At 40.5% G+C, this 16,779-nt stretch overlaps 1 protein-coding gene across 2 annotated transcripts in view; it reads left to right on the top strand.

Moving 5' to 3' along the window:
• Positions 1-137: 137 nt before the first annotated feature.
• TCEANC2 (transcription elongation factor A N-terminal and central domain containing 2) overlaps positions 138-16,779 on the top strand; it is a 36,776-nt gene continuing 20,134 nt past the window's right edge. Inside the window, exons 1-3 of one of the 2 annotated variants that reach the window (XM_061186552.1) lie at positions 138-294; positions 901-1,044; positions 13,805-13,946. In XM_061186552.1, the coding sequence (XP_061042535.1) occupies positions 943-1,044; positions 13,805-13,946 (244 nt within the window). In that variant the 5' untranslated portion in view covers positions 138-294; positions 901-942. Of the gene's footprint in view, positions 295-900; positions 1,045-13,203; positions 13,223-13,542; positions 13,571-13,804; positions 13,947-16,779 lie in introns of those variants that run through there. The other variant, XM_061186553.1, reaches the window with a different exon arrangement.

The following is a 16,779-nucleotide window of genomic DNA, read 5'->3' as shown; positions in this document are numbered from 1 at the left end:
TAGGCGGGAGGCGCACGGTGGGTTGGGAAAGTTGGTCTCGGAGAACTACAGCCGCCCTAGGTGCGCCTGAGCCCGCCCCTTCGCGGTGTATTCTGGGGAATGTGGTTTGGTTCACACCCACCCCCTCCACCCGGATGACGGCCGTCGGTGTTCTCGCGGCTAGCTGAGCCTCTAACGAGAAATTGTAGCCGTGGAAGGAAGCGTCGGTTTAGTTCTGACCCCCAAGGTCTAGGCTTGGGCCCTCAGAGGGTGCGTTCTGGAGAGGCCCAGCTGCTGGCAGGACTGCTTTTCCTGGTGGGTCTCACAAGACATCGTTGTTAGGCTTCCCCTTCCTGGGCTCCTGAGTGCTGAGGGCAGAGGAAGGTGGTGGTTCCCTTTGCTCTGGGATCAGAGCAGGACAGTCGTGGTTAGGGTCCTTTGACCACGGAGTAGTTCCTGGAGATGACTGGTTGCTGTGAGGACCCTGCTGAGATCTGGAGGAGGTTGTTGGTTATTGGTTACTAGGGGAACCCTTGGGGTTGTGGCTATGGTGCGGTAATTAAGACAGCTTCGTTGAACCCGGGGGAACGCTAACCCTGCCACAACCCAACCTAAGTTGGAAGAGGCTTTAGAAGTCACCAGGTTCAACGCCTGGCCCAGTATTGGAAGCCCCTCTACAGTGTGCACTTCTGAAAGCTAGGCACCTCCTAATTCAGGAAGTAGACCCATCATTGTATACAGTTTTCAGTTTTTAGGAAGATGTTTCTTTTTCAGGAGGAAATCTTCCTGTGAATTGCACCCAAGAGTCCTAATAATTCAGGAATGCTTCCAGAGTGTGTAGAACCCAATTGTGTCACTATAGGGAACACACATCACAGAAGCTTTGATGACGTTTTAGAACCTGCCCTCTTTCTTGAGCAGAACACGGTGCAAACACGTGAAGGTAGTTGGAGTCCCCTAGGAATGGATAAATTCGTCCTTCGAACACCCAGAATCCAGAATAGTCCTCAGAAGAAAGCTCCTGGAGGAAAGATTTACAAGCAGGCCACGATTGAATCTCTGAAGGTGAGAGGGGATCTGGGAGTGGAGAAAATGTGCAAAGGACTGTGATAGCCAGGAGGTCTGGAGGAGTTCTACTATGGAAGACCTATGAATTACTTATTTCTGTGCCTCCTCCCCAGAGTGTTCCTGACCACTCCAGGTTTGTTTCCCCCCATACCTTGTTTATCAATTCCTGCACTTATGTAACACTCTTCTAATTACTTTGGCTTTGTGGTGTGTTTTGCTAGCTGGTAGGATAAGCCCCCTAAGTTATTCTTCTTTTGCAAAATTTTCTTGTCTATTAAATGGAATGTTAAAGTACCAAATATGATTTTGTGTTCCCTGTACAAACTCAGTAAGATTGGGTGATGATACCATACCCTCATATCCTATTGACCAGAGCTGTGTCACATGGCCTTTACAGCGACAGCTGAGACTGGAAGAGAGACTGTTAAAATAGACTCTTTGCAACCTCAAACTGTCTGATTTCTGTTAGCAAGGAAGAGGCAAGGAATAGATACAGGATAGACAACCAACAGTGAATCAATGGATATAAGTACCCAATTAGTGGTAATTATTACTTCACTAAAAACAAACAAAAGAACGTTTGTAATTAGTTCCCTTTGTCTTCTTGAACCTCTCCTCCTACATTACTGACTTTTTCTTTTCGGTTCCCTTTATTGCTTCCTATTTTCTCCACTAGACTACTAATGTTTGTGCCCCCCAGAGCTTTGTCACATTTTATGTATTTGGCCAGGGTGATCTTATTCATCTTAAGGCTTCCCATGCTGCTGACTGCCAAACTTGCACCTCTAGACTAGATCTCTGAAGGTGAGAGTGAGATCTGGGGCTAGAGAAAATGTACAAAGGGCTGTGATAACAAGGTGGCCTTCTGAGTACTTGACTGATATACTCAGTTGGATTTCTCTTCTAGATGTGCCACAGGCTTACCAGACCCAGATTAGAAAGCAGTAAATGGGAGTATAAACAAAAGCCCTGGGTTCTAGGCCCTACTGTGCAGCTGTGTGATCTTTAGCAAGTCATTTCCTTCTCTGGGATCTCACTTTGTCCTCATCTAGAAACTGTGGTGTTTGACCTATAGCAGTGTTTCTTCAAAGGAACACTGTTGTCCTTTGGGGCAAGATAATTGTTCATCATTTGGAACTGTCCTGTGAGTTGCACAAAATTTAACATCCCTGGCACTCAGACAGTAAATGTCAGTAGCAATGTCCCATTGTGATGACCAAAAATGCCCTACATATTTACAAGTACCCCTTGGTTGAGACCTACTGAGCTCTAGATGGTCTTTAAAATCTCTCCTAGTTTTGCAGTTTTGTGACTTCCTGGAACACATTCAAGGTTTTCAACTGTTTGTCAGAGTATCCATGGATAATTGTACACAGTAGTGATTCTCAGTGAGGGATGGTGGTGGGCAGGATTGTGATATCAGACTGTCTGGAAGAAAAAGAGGATTGTAGTAATTGAACTACATGTACACTCACATACAAATACCCAGATTCTAATATACCTTCACCTGACCCTTCTGCCCTTTGTGTCCCCACGTGGGCCCCAGTTGAGAATCACTGTGTGTGATGATGAGAATGAGCCAAGTGAAGATTATGGAATCAGAATAAACAATAGGCATATGGAATAACATTCTCTTTAAATGCAATAGTTTTTCTTCCAAACCTGTTTTTTATTCTCCTGTATTCATTTTATATCCATATACCAAGAAACTGGGACTAGAAACTTAGAAACTATCCTTAATTCTTCTCTCTTATATCTAGTTTTCGATTCTGTCTCCTAAAAATCCTTTTTGCCCTTAACATCTCCCACTTTAAATTCAAAATCTTGTTGAGGGCTTCCCTGGTGGTGCAGTGGTTAAGAATCCGCCTGCCAATGCAGGGGACACGGGTTCGAGCCCTGGTCCGGGAAGGTCCCACATGTCGCGGAGCAACTAAGCCCATGCGCCACAACTACTGAGCCTGCGCTCTAGAGCCTGCGAGCCACAACTACTGAAGCCCGCACACCTAGAGCCTGTGCTCTGCAACAAGAGAAGCCACCGCAATAAGCCCACGCACCGCAACCAAGAGTAGCCCCCGCTTGCCTCAACTAGAGAAAGCCCATGCGCAGCAACGAAGACCCAACTCAGCCAAAAATAAATAAGTAAATTTATTAAAAAAAAAAATCTTGTTGAATTTAGAGCAGTGTCGTGGTCTGTTAACTTGTCTCCGTGCCCTTGGCATCCCCTGTCATTCCAGCCTCCACACTTAAGCCAGAGAAATAAGTCTTTAAAAAAAAAAGAAAATCTACTCAGGTCACCTTCCTGCCCGAGGGAACCACTTCCCTTAGTGGTTTCAAATTACCTTTTGATAAAGACATTTCTTTACGTGGTACCCAAGGCCCTCTTGTGACCTGGTACCTGCTTGCTGGGCTGCTCTTCTTATTTACATTCCATCCAGTGTCAACCACTCACAATTTCCCAAAGATGTTGTGTTCTTTCATACCTCTGTACCTTTGCTTATGCTGTCCTGTTTGCCTTGAACGGCTTTTTTCTCTTGTCTTGGAGGCAATATAGTATAGTAATTAAGAACACAGACTCGAGCCAAACTACCTGTGTTAAAATCCCGGCTCTGCCACTTAAACTACCTGTGTGACCTTGGACAAGTTAACCTCTCTGTGTCTTTCCTCATCAATAAAATGGGATTAGTAATAATATCTATTTTATAAGGTAGTTAATGAAGTTTGAGTGAGTCGATGTATGTAAAGTGCTGGGAACAGAGCCTGGCACATACTAAATACTATGTAAGTGTTTGCTGTTATCAGCTACTTTATGAAATCCTTTGTTCCCATGACCTAGTCAAGAGTTTCCTCTGCTATAAGGTCTTTCCTAACCACCCTCTGTCCCCCAGATACAGAGCCAATCTAATCTCTCCCTTCTCTAAGCCATCCCTATATCTTAACACGCCTCTACCATCGCACTTAACTTGTGCTATATAATAAGTGTTTCTTTACATGCCTGTGTCCTGCTACACTCTCAGCTTCTTGAAAGACTATGTCTTATTGGTTTTGTGGCCCCAGTAGCTGGAATGGGGCTTGGCATATAGAAGGCCATGGTGCATTTTTCTGAATGACCAAATGGTTAGTTTTTTTTTTTTTTTTTTGGCTGCACCCTGCGGCATGCTGAATGACCAAATGAATTAAACTCTAAAAGCCTTGGCATGGCATATGAGACCCTTTCTATTCTGTTCTGTCTGAGGTGCCATCTCACCTCATCTCTTACAGCTCCCCGTTCACGGGAATGCATTCCAGCCACACCCCATTTCTTGCTCTTCTCTATCTATTCTCTTTCATGTCTCCAGGGCTTTGACTTGATGCTGGTCCCCTTTCCTGCATCTTTTACAGAGTGAATTCCTACCCATTTGTCATCCCGCTCAAGTGAATCTTAGATTGTTTCATGAGTACAGGGACCTTGGACATTTCATTTACCTCTCCACCCTTGGACCTATCACAGTGCTTGGCACATACTTAGTGGTCAATAAATATTTGTTAAATAAGTGAATGATGAAATGCTTCCTGGGTCCTTTGTGGGGAATTAATCTTTCCCTCTTCGATACTCTCTTGGCACTTGGTTCAAATATCTGTTGTAGCTTACCTTACTGTATTGTAATTATCTGATTACCTGTAGTTTCCCCAATCTATTATGAACTGTTAGGACTGGGACTGCAGTCTCTTATGTTCTGATTCTGCTTTAAGACCTAACACAGTGCCTACTACATTGTATGTAAAAATTTATTGAATAAACAATAATCATTATTTGGGGATGCCCTTGCTGGGTCTGGATAGTAAGCTACTCCACAAATGTTATTGTGAAACAACTTTATGCTCAGTACTATGCTAGGTACTTTAGGGAACATAAGAAAAATTTAAGATAAAAGTATGAGCCTTTAAAAAAAAAAAGTATGAACCTTTATGGGACTTCCTATTAGGGCATCATATCATAAGAAATGAATAAGTAATGGTACAAAATCATATGTTCTCCATTACAAAATTGTTGATTAGACAATAAGGGTTAAGAGTTAAAAGAAGAGGGACTTCCCTGGTGGCGCAGTGGTTAAGAACCCACCTGCCAATACAGGGGACACGGGTTCGAGCCCTGGTCCGGGAAGATCCCACATGCCGTGGAGCACCTAAGCCCGTGCACCACAACTACTGAAGCCCGCACGCTCTAGGGCCCATGAGCCACAACTACTGAAGCCCGCACGCTCTAAGGGCCCGCATGCCGCAACTACTGAGCCTGTGTGCTGCAGCTGCTGAAGCCTGCGTGCCTAGAGCCCATGCTCTGCAACAAGAGAAGCCACTGCAATGAGAAGCCTGCGTACTGCGATAAAGAGTAGCCCCCACTTGCTGCAACTAGAGAAAGCCCACATGCAGCAACAAAGACCCAACACAGACCAAAAAAAGAGTTAAGAGAGGAAAGAGCTCAGCATCTGTTTTAGTGGTTAGAGCACCTTAAAGAGATGGAAAGATTTGGCTAGGTAGAGGAAAGTCGCGACATATAACCATTCAGTAAGTGGTACTTGCTGTTCTCTTTCGTTTATGCATGCATGCATGCTTACTTTCCTGTGTGCACAATGACAAATTAAAAACAAGTTGAGTTAAATATGAATTCTAGAGAGTTAACTAGGTCCACGTTCTGCCAAGTGACTATTCCCACACACCACTATCATGTTTTAATGACAAGAATCTGCTGAATATTCAAGCCTCAACTTCCTCATCAGTAACATCAGAAATAATATTTAACCTGCAGGGTTGTTATGAGGGCTAAATAAATAAATGCGTATTGAAAGGGCTAAGCATTGTGCCTGGCACATAATAAAAACTAATAAATAGTTCCCTCTTTTCTTGTATGGAAAAAAAGAGGCTGTGTAGTAAAACTAGAGCTGAGAATGATGATGATGATGGTGATGATGATAGTAATAATGATTCCTGCTTACATTTATTGAGCCCATTTCTGTGGGCTAGGCATTGTGCTAAGTGCTTTACATATATTAACTCTTTAAATTCTAATAATAGCTCTGTGAAATGGATGCTTTTATCATTTATATTTTACAGATGAAGAATCTAAGGCACAGAGAGATTAAGTAGCTTGTCCAAAGTCATGAAGCTTTCAGTGGCAGAGCTGGGATTTGAACTAGAAAATCTGGTTCCACAGTCTGTGAACTAAAAAAAAGTGGAGGTTTCTGAATGCCAGCAGAGGAGGTATAAAAATCTTGGAATATTAGGACCATTGTACTTCTGTTATCAGCATATTGCAAGTAATTTTGCCATAGCCTTATCACATTCAATAAAAGTGACACTCAATAAGCTCATGTGGTGTACATTTGAATAGTAAAGGTTAATTTGGTTAATCTCGTCTTTCTCCCTAAGGGAAAGTGGTTTCTTCTGTTGGTTGCAATAGGAGATTCTTTTAAATGGAAAGATTCTGAAAAGATGCTAATTATTTTAGGTTCTGCACTTAAGAATGCTCTATAAATCTTTACTCCCTTTGTAGGATTGACTAGCCAATATGTTGTCCCCTGCCCCCACCAGTGGAATGGTGCCCATTTTATTGCTTATGAGCAAAGAATTTTCCTTAATTGGTTTTACCAAACCTGATATTCCAGCTATCCACAACTGTAAGACGAGATGGTATTTTGGAGAGCACCTTTTCTTTCTGGCAGTAACCATTCCACTACTCATTATAGCTTCCCCATTCACATTTTATTTCCACTTCCCTTTTTCCTCTAAATAATTCAGATAAGAACTTGCAGTATCCGTTTTGGGGCCCATATGAGGACAGAAATAGGAAAACATTCTTTGTATGTATATGGAATTCTTCTCTGGAACGGGCTGCTATATTTTTCTATTTTTGCCCTAATATTTCAGATCTGAAGACTGTACTGTACTTAGTCCTTGAGGGTAGATATAACTTTGTTCAATTACATCTACTGCACACTGGGGATAGAGAGAAAAATAAGAAATTGTTCCGGCCCTCAAGTTGTTCATAGTCTAATGGAGAAGACAGCCTTGTACATAACTATTTGCAGAAAGTACAGATGGGGTAATTGAAGCCTGTGCAGATTACAAACTCAAAAGGGAGTTTGGTCAGATGTGGTTGGAGAGAGGCAAGCAAGGCTTCATACAGGAGGTGATTCTTGAAGAGTCTTTCAAAATAAGTAGGTGTTACCACGTGGTTCAGGCAGAGAAAGAGCATCCCAGGCAGAGGATGTGAAATACTGTGGTTTGTTCAGGCAGCTTCAAATAGTTTGATGTATGTTGAGCCAATGGTGAGGCTGAAAAGGATGTCAGGAGCCAAGCCATGTTTGTTAAGACCTTTTATGCCATACTAAAGAGCTTAGGCTTCTGTAGTTCCATATGCTGGAATGATCTGATCTGAAACCCCCAAGCTCATTCCAGCCATGTAGAAATGCTCGATAAAAAGTCTCCAATACAGGGACTTCCCTGGCAGTCCAGCAGTTAGGAGTCTGCTCTTCCACTGCAGAGGGCGTGGGTTCCATCCCTGGTCGGGGAGCTAAGATCCTGCATGCCGCATGGTGTGGCCAAAAAAGAAAAAAAAAAAGTCTCCAATACAGAGCTGAGCTTGAAAAGAAGAAAGAGAAACCCTCAGGTGCCAGGAAGAAAGAGGAAATCCAAACCCAGAGCTGGAGATAACAGGCATACCTTGGAGATATTGCGGGTTCGGTTCTAGACCACTGCAATTATGCGAATTTTTTTGGTTCCCAATGTATATAAAAGCTACGTTTCCGCTATACTGTAATCTGTTAAGTGTACAATAGCATTATGTCTTAAAAAATGTACATACCTTAATTAAAAAATACTTTATTGCTAAACAATGCTAACCGTCATCTGAACATTCAGCAAGTTGGAATCTTCTTGCTGGTGGAGGTCTTGCCTCGATGTTGATGGCTGCTGACTGATAAGGGTGGTGGTTGCTGAAGGTAAGGGTGGCTGTGACATTTTCTTAAAATATGACAATGAAGTTGGCCGCATCAATTGACCCTTCCTTTCATGAATGATTTCTCTGTAGCGTTCAGTGCTGTTTGATAGCATTTTACTCACAGTAGAACTTCTTTCAAAATTGAAGTCAATCCTACCAAACCCTGCTGCTGCTTTATCAACTAAGTTTATGTAATCCTTCATTGTCGTTTCAACAGTCTTCACAGCATCTTCACCAGCAGTAGATTCCATCTCAAGAAACCTCTTTCTCTGCTCATCCATAAGAAGTAACTTCTTAATTATTAAAGTTTAATCATGAGATTGCAGCAATTCAGTCATATCCTTAGGCTCCACTTCTAATTCTAGTTCTCTTGCACTTTCCACCACATCTACTGTTAATTCCTCCACTGAAGTCTAGAACCTCTCAAAGTCATCCAAGAGGTTTGGAATCAGCTTCTTCCAAACTCCAGTTAATGTTGATATTTTGACTTCTCGTGAATCATGAATGTTCTTAATTGCATCTAGAATGGTGAATTCTTTCCAGAAGATTTTCAATTTACTTTTCCATCAGAGGAATCAACTGTCTATGGCAGCTATAGCCTTACGAAATGTATTTCTAATGTATTTCTAGATGTATGTATCCTAGAAATGTATTTCTAGGACTTGAGAGTCAAAATTACTCCTTGCAGCAGAATGGATGTTGTGTTAACAGGCATGAAAACAACATTAATCTCGTTGTACATCTCCATCAGAGCTCTTGAGTGACCAGGTGTATTGTCAATGAGCAGTGATATTTTGAAAGGAATCTTTTTTCGGAGTAATAGGTCTCGACAGAGGGCTTAAAATATTCAGTAAACCATGTTGTAAACAAATTTGCTGTCATCTAGGCTTTGTTGTTCCATTTATAGAGCCCAAGCAGAGTAGATTTCGCATAATTATTAAGGGCCCTAGGATTTTCAAAATGGCAAATGAGCATTGGCTTGTACTTCAAGTCACCAGCTGCATTAGCCCCTAACAAGATCGTCAGCCAGTCCTTTGAAGCTTTGAAGCCAGGCATTGACTTCTCTCTAGCTATGCAAGTCCTAGATGTCATCTTCTTCCAATATGAGGCTATTTTGTCTACATTGAAAGTCTGTTGTTTTAGTGTGGCCACCTTCATTAATTATCTTAGATGGATCTTCTGGATTACTTGCTACAGCTTTTACTTTAGCACTTGCTGCTTCCTTGTACTTGTATGTTATGGAGACGGCTTCTTCCCCTAAACCTTATGAACCAACCTCTGCTAGCTTCAGACTTTTCTTCTGCAGTTTCCTCACCTCTCTCAGCCTTCATAGAATTGAAGAGAGTTAGGGCCTTGCTCTAGATTAGGCTTTGGCTTAAGGGAATGTTGTAGTTAGTTTTTTTGTTTTTTTTATGATTCTGATATCTCTCCTCTCAACATATCAATTATACTTCTTTATTTTTTTTGAATTTTATTTTATTTATTTTTTTATACAGCAGGTTCTTATTAGTTATCCATTTTATACATATTAGTGTATACGTGTCAATCCCAATCTCCCAATCATCACACCATCACCCCCCCTCCCCGGGAATGTTGTAGTTAGTTTGATCTGTACAGACCACTAAAACATTCTCATATCAGCAGTAAGGCTGTTTTGCTTTCTTATCATTTGTGTGTTCACTGGAGTAGCACTTTTAATTTCCTTCAGGAACTTTTCCTTTGCATTTATGACTTGGCTAACTATTTGATGCAAGACGCCTAGCTTTTGGCCTGTCTCGGCTTTCAACATGCCTTCCTCACTAAGCTTAATCATTTCTAGCTTTTGATTTAAAGTGAGAGACGTGCTTCTCTTCCTTTCACTTAAACATTTAGAGGCCATTGTAGGGCTATTAATTGACTTAATTTCAATATTGTTGTGTCTCAGGGAACAAGGAGGCCCAAGGAGAGGGAGAGAGATGGGGAAATGGCTGGTTGGTGGAACAGTCAGAATACTTATCAGTTAAGTTTGCTGTCTTGTATGGGCATGGTTTGTGGCACCAAACAATTACAATAGTAACATCAAAGGTCACTGATCACAGATCATAACAAATATAATAATAATGGAAAAAGTTTGAAATGTTGCAGGAATTACCAAAATGTGACACAGAGACATGAAGTGAGCAAATGCTGTTGGAAAAATAGCGTCTGTAGACTTGCTCCTTGCAGGGTTGCCACAAACCTTCAATTTGTTAAAAAAAAAAAAAAAAAAAAAAATGCAATATCTGCAAAGTTCAATAAAGTGAAGTGCAATAAAACAAGGTATGCTTGTATATAGTTCTATGCAAACCAGGTACAGAGTTTAGGGGCTGGGATTTTAGGGCCAGTATGGGGACAGCACATAAGGCTTCAGGCCACATGAAGCTGGGAGTCAACACAGGGCTACTATGCTTTTGAAAAATGAACTAGAAAAATTCCATCCACCAGTCCAAGGAATCAGCATGAAGATTGTATCATCTCAGGGTTTGAGTTCAAAAAGAGTTGACCATAATAAATTAGAACCTCACACTTACTACTATGTGTGTATATATATTTTTAACTTCGTGCTATCTGCAAAGCTGGAAAATTAACATAAAAACTGGCCCAGAACCAGGGAAATCCAAAGGCCTTGGCAAAGGCAAAGGTGAGATTTCCCTGTTAAGACACTTCACAACCTAGAGTACACAGGACTCCTGTGGAAAACAGTCTCCATTAAAGATGAACTCATGGTCAAAAATTACAAAATTCTACAATAAAATAAATTACCAGGAGGGAGGATGAGCAGGTAGATGTAAATAATAGAATTTCTACTCCAAGAAGCAGAGATAACAGTCTGAAAGAAACCTTAAATATGTTTAAAATGTTCACAGGATAATGAAAGTAATAGAAATGATAAGAATAGGATAGTATGAAAAGAAAACAGGCAGATTTAGAGAAAAAAACAAAAACAATTTGTCCAATGAAAAAGCATATTTGTTGACAAACACATTGAACAGGTTAAAAGTAGGTAAGTCATAGCTACGGAGAGAAATGCTGAATTGAAAGCTTGATCTGAGGAAATCACTTAGAATGCATCCCACAGAAATAGAAATATGACAGAAAAGTTAAGAGACTTGAAGGACAGGCAGAGACCATGTATATTTCTAATAAGCGTTTCAGAAGGTAGAGACTTGTGAGGAGGATACTGGTATAGATTTCATTGAGTATCTTAAAAATTGTAAGGGCAAACACTAAAATGATAGAAATAGAATGTATAACTTCCAAACCATAAAAGAAAAAACAAGATTAAAGAAAACTCAGGCTGTTAAATAAAAGATAAGAAAAGAAGAAAAAAGCAAAGAGAAAGTATGTCCAGTGTATCAGTAATCATAATAAATGCAAATGGATTAAACATGCCTATTAAAAGATAGAAACTCTCAGATTGGATAGGGGAGGAGGAGCAAAATAAAGCAGCCATAGGCTATTAAAGCATAATGACCCAGAAAAGTTGAAAGTAAAGGATGGAAGACATATGAATGTATAATAGGCAGGAGTTCATTGAAGCAATGTTTATAATAGGGAAAATGTGAGGGGGGGAAAAGTCCCTAAATATCCATTAGGGGACTAGATTTTAAAATTCTAAGACATTGTATATAAAAATAATGGAATAATATTCAATACTATTAAAATAGATCAACTGGGTTTATACGTATCAGTATGGATAAATCAAGAAATTATACTGAGTGAAAAAAGCAAGCTGCAGAATATTATATTTACACCTTCTTCCTACTGAAAATATCCCTCACCTGGCTTCATCGATTTATTTGTCATACCATTTAACACTAATACTATTTTATATTGTAACAGATCATAAAAAAGGACTCTGTCTCAATTTTGGCTAGGGCTCCTAAAGGCTGAGAACAAAGGAATAGCTATAAAATGTGTTCCCAAATGTTATTCTAGACCATCTATACAGAACTTGTGAAGGCAGAAAATGAAGACCAGTTTTGGAATTCTGAACCTATCACCTACCTTAGGCAATAAAGAAAGTTGAAGGTAAAGAAAGAGAGGAGATAGAATTCCTTTGGATAAAGTGGGAGGGCTATGGTATTTTCACTGGGAGAACGTGACCTCAGTTCCTGGAGTTGGTGGACACAGAGACCAGACCTGTGCCTGGGAAAGTCTAAAAACAGGGTGGCAACTGATGCCACAAGAAGGAGAAGTGGCTACTGTGGGAAAGCTGTTATGCACAGAGTTTTTCAGGGCAAATATATGGGCATAGTGGAGAAAATGCTAACTGGCCTGGAGTTGAATTAAAGGGGCTCAGTTCACAAGGATCCTTGGAAGGGCAGTGGGACCCCTACAGAGAGAGTGGGTGAAGCAATTGCCAGAAACTGGAGACTTAGGGTGGACCTGTAAGCGGCTGGCTGGAAGAGGCCTTGCCAATGTTGTGGGAACTGCAGGTGAGATCTCAACCATGGGCGCTCTCTACGGAACCACAAAAACACCTCATGAATATCTGCCAAGTCTAGAGAGCACTGAAACCTGATGAGCGTAGCATCACAACCAAAAATAAGGCTTTTGCTTTCCCTTACTGCTTTTTTTCCCAGTTTCGAACCTGGAAGGGCCAAAGACCAAAGCAAACAAGCAGATGGGGGAGGAGGAGAAGCAAAGGTGGGGAAATAGAGAAGTCCCCAGACATCCCCTTCTCCCACCACGGGCAGCTAGGCTAGACCCCAGCCAGGGAGGGAGTTGAGACTTTTTGGGTTGCTTTTTATTGAACTATCACATGCATGTAGAAAAGTAGACAAATATGTACGTCTTAACAGATTTTCACAGAGAGAACACACCTGTGTCACCAGTATCCAGATCAAGAAACAGGACATTTATCAGAGGATCCTGTGCCCCTTCCCAGTCCCTAACTGGGCCCACCTCCCCAGGGTAATAATGATAAAAACAAGAAAAAAAATTTTTTTGTGTAATTATAAAAGCGACTTTTTTTTTTGTCTCCCAGTTTACTTAAAAAAAAAATTCTTGAAATAATTTCAAAACTACAGAAAAGTTGCAGCACAGTACAAAGACCTTCCTTATGCCTTTCACCCAGATTCCTTAATTGTTAATATTTTACACTTAATGGAAAGATTCGTGTCAACTTTAAGATAGTGGTTTCTTCTAGAAACGGAAGGAAGGGAATGAAGGGCGAAAGGTGTAAGGAGACTTGAACTTTACAGTGTTTTATTATTTTATGTGTAATGGCAAAATGTTAACTTTTTTCATTATAAATAGTGAGTTACTCTACCTTTTTATGTGTTTAAAGTTTTAAAAAATTCTTCAAACAAGAAAGGGTTTGAGTTTTACCATCTAGGAAGTAGGGAGCTGTTGAAGTGTGCTTTTTATTGTTGAAATAAATATGTCTATGACTTCTCTGCTCTCTGTCCTTGCCTATGAATTAAGATACTTAAGTGAGCTATAAGGTTGATTCACCTCAGCATCGTTTTTCTTTTCTTCCCCTCCTTACTGCCTCTCAGTGCTAAGTGCCCAGTGGTGTCTGACATGGTAAGATTAAAACTTGCACTTTTCCTAATAGATGTAACCCTCTTCCTGATTTGCAGTAAGCAGGAGCTGCTTTTAAGCAATTACCCATCATTTGGGGCCATCACATATATTGTGCTTTGGTTCAGGTCATAATCAATAATTCATATGTCAATAGGAGCCCCATTAGCTCAGGTGAAGGCAGATGTCTTTCTAATGAAAATGTTCCATTTTCCAAATGACTTTTCTTTTTCTCAGAGAGTTGTGGTTATAGAAGACATAAAAAGATGGAAAACTATGTTGGAGCTTCCTAATCAAACCAAGGAGAATCTAGTTGAAGCCTTACGAGAATTAAAGAAGAAAATACCCTCCAAGGAAGTGTTAAAATCAACAAAGATAGGTATGTTCGTTCCGAATTTTATAAGTGCTTATGTTTTATCTCCTTCTTTCTCCTTTCCTCCCTCCCTCAGATATTATCTATCATATCAGTGCTTCTCAAACTATCTGTGATGAGAGATCATTGTTTAAAAAATTCTCCATTGGTTGCAGACTAATACTTTTAAAATATAATAAAAATTACCAGAAAAATGAAATTAAAATATACAAAATGTAAGCCCTACTTTTTAAAAAAATTATACTCAACAAATGTAGAAGTACTTTGTCAAACTGCTATAGAAGTTTTAAATGCTTACTTCAGTTTCTGTACTTTCTGCATGAACTTGTAACTAGCATGATCTGTGGATAACGTTTTGAGTGTCCTTGATGCTAGGTGTGCAAAAATGAAGAAGACATGATTTGTGACCTCAAGGAACTTAGGGTTTGGTGGAGAAACAAGCAGGTAGACAAATGGGAGTAGTAAAATAGTATAGGTTAAAAATAAAAGCATATAAATAATGTCCATGGTACCATTCTGATCTGTACAAGGTATATGCTGGCACAGAGGACAGAGTAGTCTTACATCTGGGGAATTCAGAAAAGGCTCCATAGAAGAGGCGACATTTCACTTAAATCTTGGCTTTTCTGTCTTGAGTAGAAATAACTTCCAAAGCATGGTTTGTAAAAACAAAATAATAGCAACATTTGCTGCTACATCATTTATTACAGCATTGGAGATATTTTAAGAGGTAAGTCAGGAACTACGTTGAATTACCATTTTAGTACAGTACACAACTGTGAATAATATGCGAGGGAGGGCCAACATGTGTTCCTCAAGCTGCTCCCAAGTCCCCAGGGGGTCCAGGGTAGTCATTCACAGCTGCTGTTCTTGCCCTCACCAGTGCAGCCATTGCCTTCTCTGCCTCCCCTTGACCTCTTGTTCATGAGAAGCAGGAGAGAAAGCAGCTTCAGACTGGCGCTAACAGCTGGCAAGAGCTGTGTGAAATTCCCCCGAGGTTCCCCCAAGAGTCTGGAGAGTTGCACCCCTGTAATATAAACCAGAATCTGAGAAAATTAGATGCTTAAAGAACATAAAACCCTATCATTATAGCCAAGGAGAGTCTCCCATCTGCTGCTAGATTTTCTCTTTATAGGTTGTGGTCACTAGAGGGCAATAAGACCATTCATATGAGCAGATAAGGTATTTCCACCAGTAGAGGGTACTAGTGGTTAATATTTTATGACATGTATACATGTACATATGTGTATGTATATGTTCATATATAAGCACACCACAAATACCACTTACAATCAGATCTTAAATATCAACATAATAGTCTGGAATTGTCCTACAAATACAGAACAGATGACAATTTTTTAACAATCATTTCTATTTGTCCTTTGAGTACCATTGTGAATATGCTTTCAAGAATGGGTGTGTCTGATGTTCAGAGATTCCAATTCAAGAATCATAATGAAACCACAACAAGGGGGTATAACTTAAGAGGAGCTGGAAACCATCCAACTTTTGTGTCTTGACCCTATCCCAAGCCTTGCCATAACCTGAGGTTGTGTGGAATATACAGGTTCCTTGGTCAGTTGCTAGCCTGAAGATTCATTTGGATCATTGCCTGAGAATGTTTACATTCTTCCACCTTTAGCCTCCTGCCTGTCCCTATCCTGTGGGCTGTAAGGGACAAATATTTACTGAGTACCTTCTTTGTGCTAGGAACTATGCTGGCATAATGATGAAGGAGACAGATACTGTCCCACCTTTTTGGAGCCTGCAGTCTAATGGAAGGACAGGCAATTTAACAAGACTTTATCATACAATGCGATGAGTGCTCTGATGATGAGGAGAAGTTAGCCCAAGGAGTATATGTGTTGGGAGTAGAAAAGATGTTAAAGAATGTGTCAGGCCTGGGTATATCACGTGAGCTGTACAGAGGGCTGGAGGTGGGAGAGAGCACGGTACATTGCAAAAACTAAAAGAAGTTTTGTTTACTTGAAATGTAATAAGCTGGAGACAGAGTCTGGACCAGATGGAGAAGACTCTTTGTAAGCCATTCAAAACTGTTTGGTCTTAGCATGCGTATAAGTTACCTGTCCCTGTGTAAAAATTACGCCCAAATTTAGCAGCTTAAGTGTCTGTTATCTCACACAGGTTTTCTGAAGGTCAGGAATCAGGGAGCTGCTTATCTGGGTGCTTCTGGCTCATGGTCTCTTAAGAGGTTATAGTCAAACTGTTGGCTGGGACTGTAGTCATCTGAAAGCTTGACCAGGGCTTGAAGATCTGCTCCTAACTGCTCACTTATGGGATTGCTGGTAGGAGGCCTCAGTTTCTCATCACCTGGGCCTCCCCATAGGGCTGCTCATGACATGGCGGCTGACTTTCCCCAGAATAAGTGATCCAAGAGAGAATAACCAAGATGGAAACCATAGTGTCTTTTATCATCTAATCTTGGAAGTAACATACCAACACTTCTATTATATTCTGTTGATCACACAGACCAACCTGGGTACAGTTGGGAGACAACTACACATGGGTTATGAATACGAAGAGGTGAGGATCATTGGGGGCTATCTTGTAGACAGGCTATCACAGCATGTATTTCTTTTAATTTAACCTAGATATATTCTACTTCTGGACCTGCAGATTTATGTTCATTTGTAGAAGTTCTACAGCCATTATCTCTTCAAAAGCACGTCTCCTTTATTCTATTTCTTTGTTCTGGGATTCTACAATTAGAAATTTGTTAGATCTTTTATTTTCCATGCCCCTTAGCTCATATGTCTCCTTGTCTCTCAAAAAATTCTGGGCAGTTTCTTTAGTGTCCCACTATTGTGGGACATCCAAG

The sequence above is a fragment of the Eubalaena glacialis genome, chromosome 3 (assembly GCF_028564815.1).
Source record: "Eubalaena glacialis isolate mEubGla1 chromosome 3, mEubGla1.1.hap2.+ XY, whole genome shotgun sequence".
Classification (NCBI taxonomy): Eukaryota; Metazoa; Chordata; class Mammalia; order Artiodactyla; family Balaenidae; genus Eubalaena; species Eubalaena glacialis.
The sequence above is the reverse complement of the archived record's forward strand: the minus strand, read 5'-3'. Positions and strand labels throughout refer to the sequence as shown.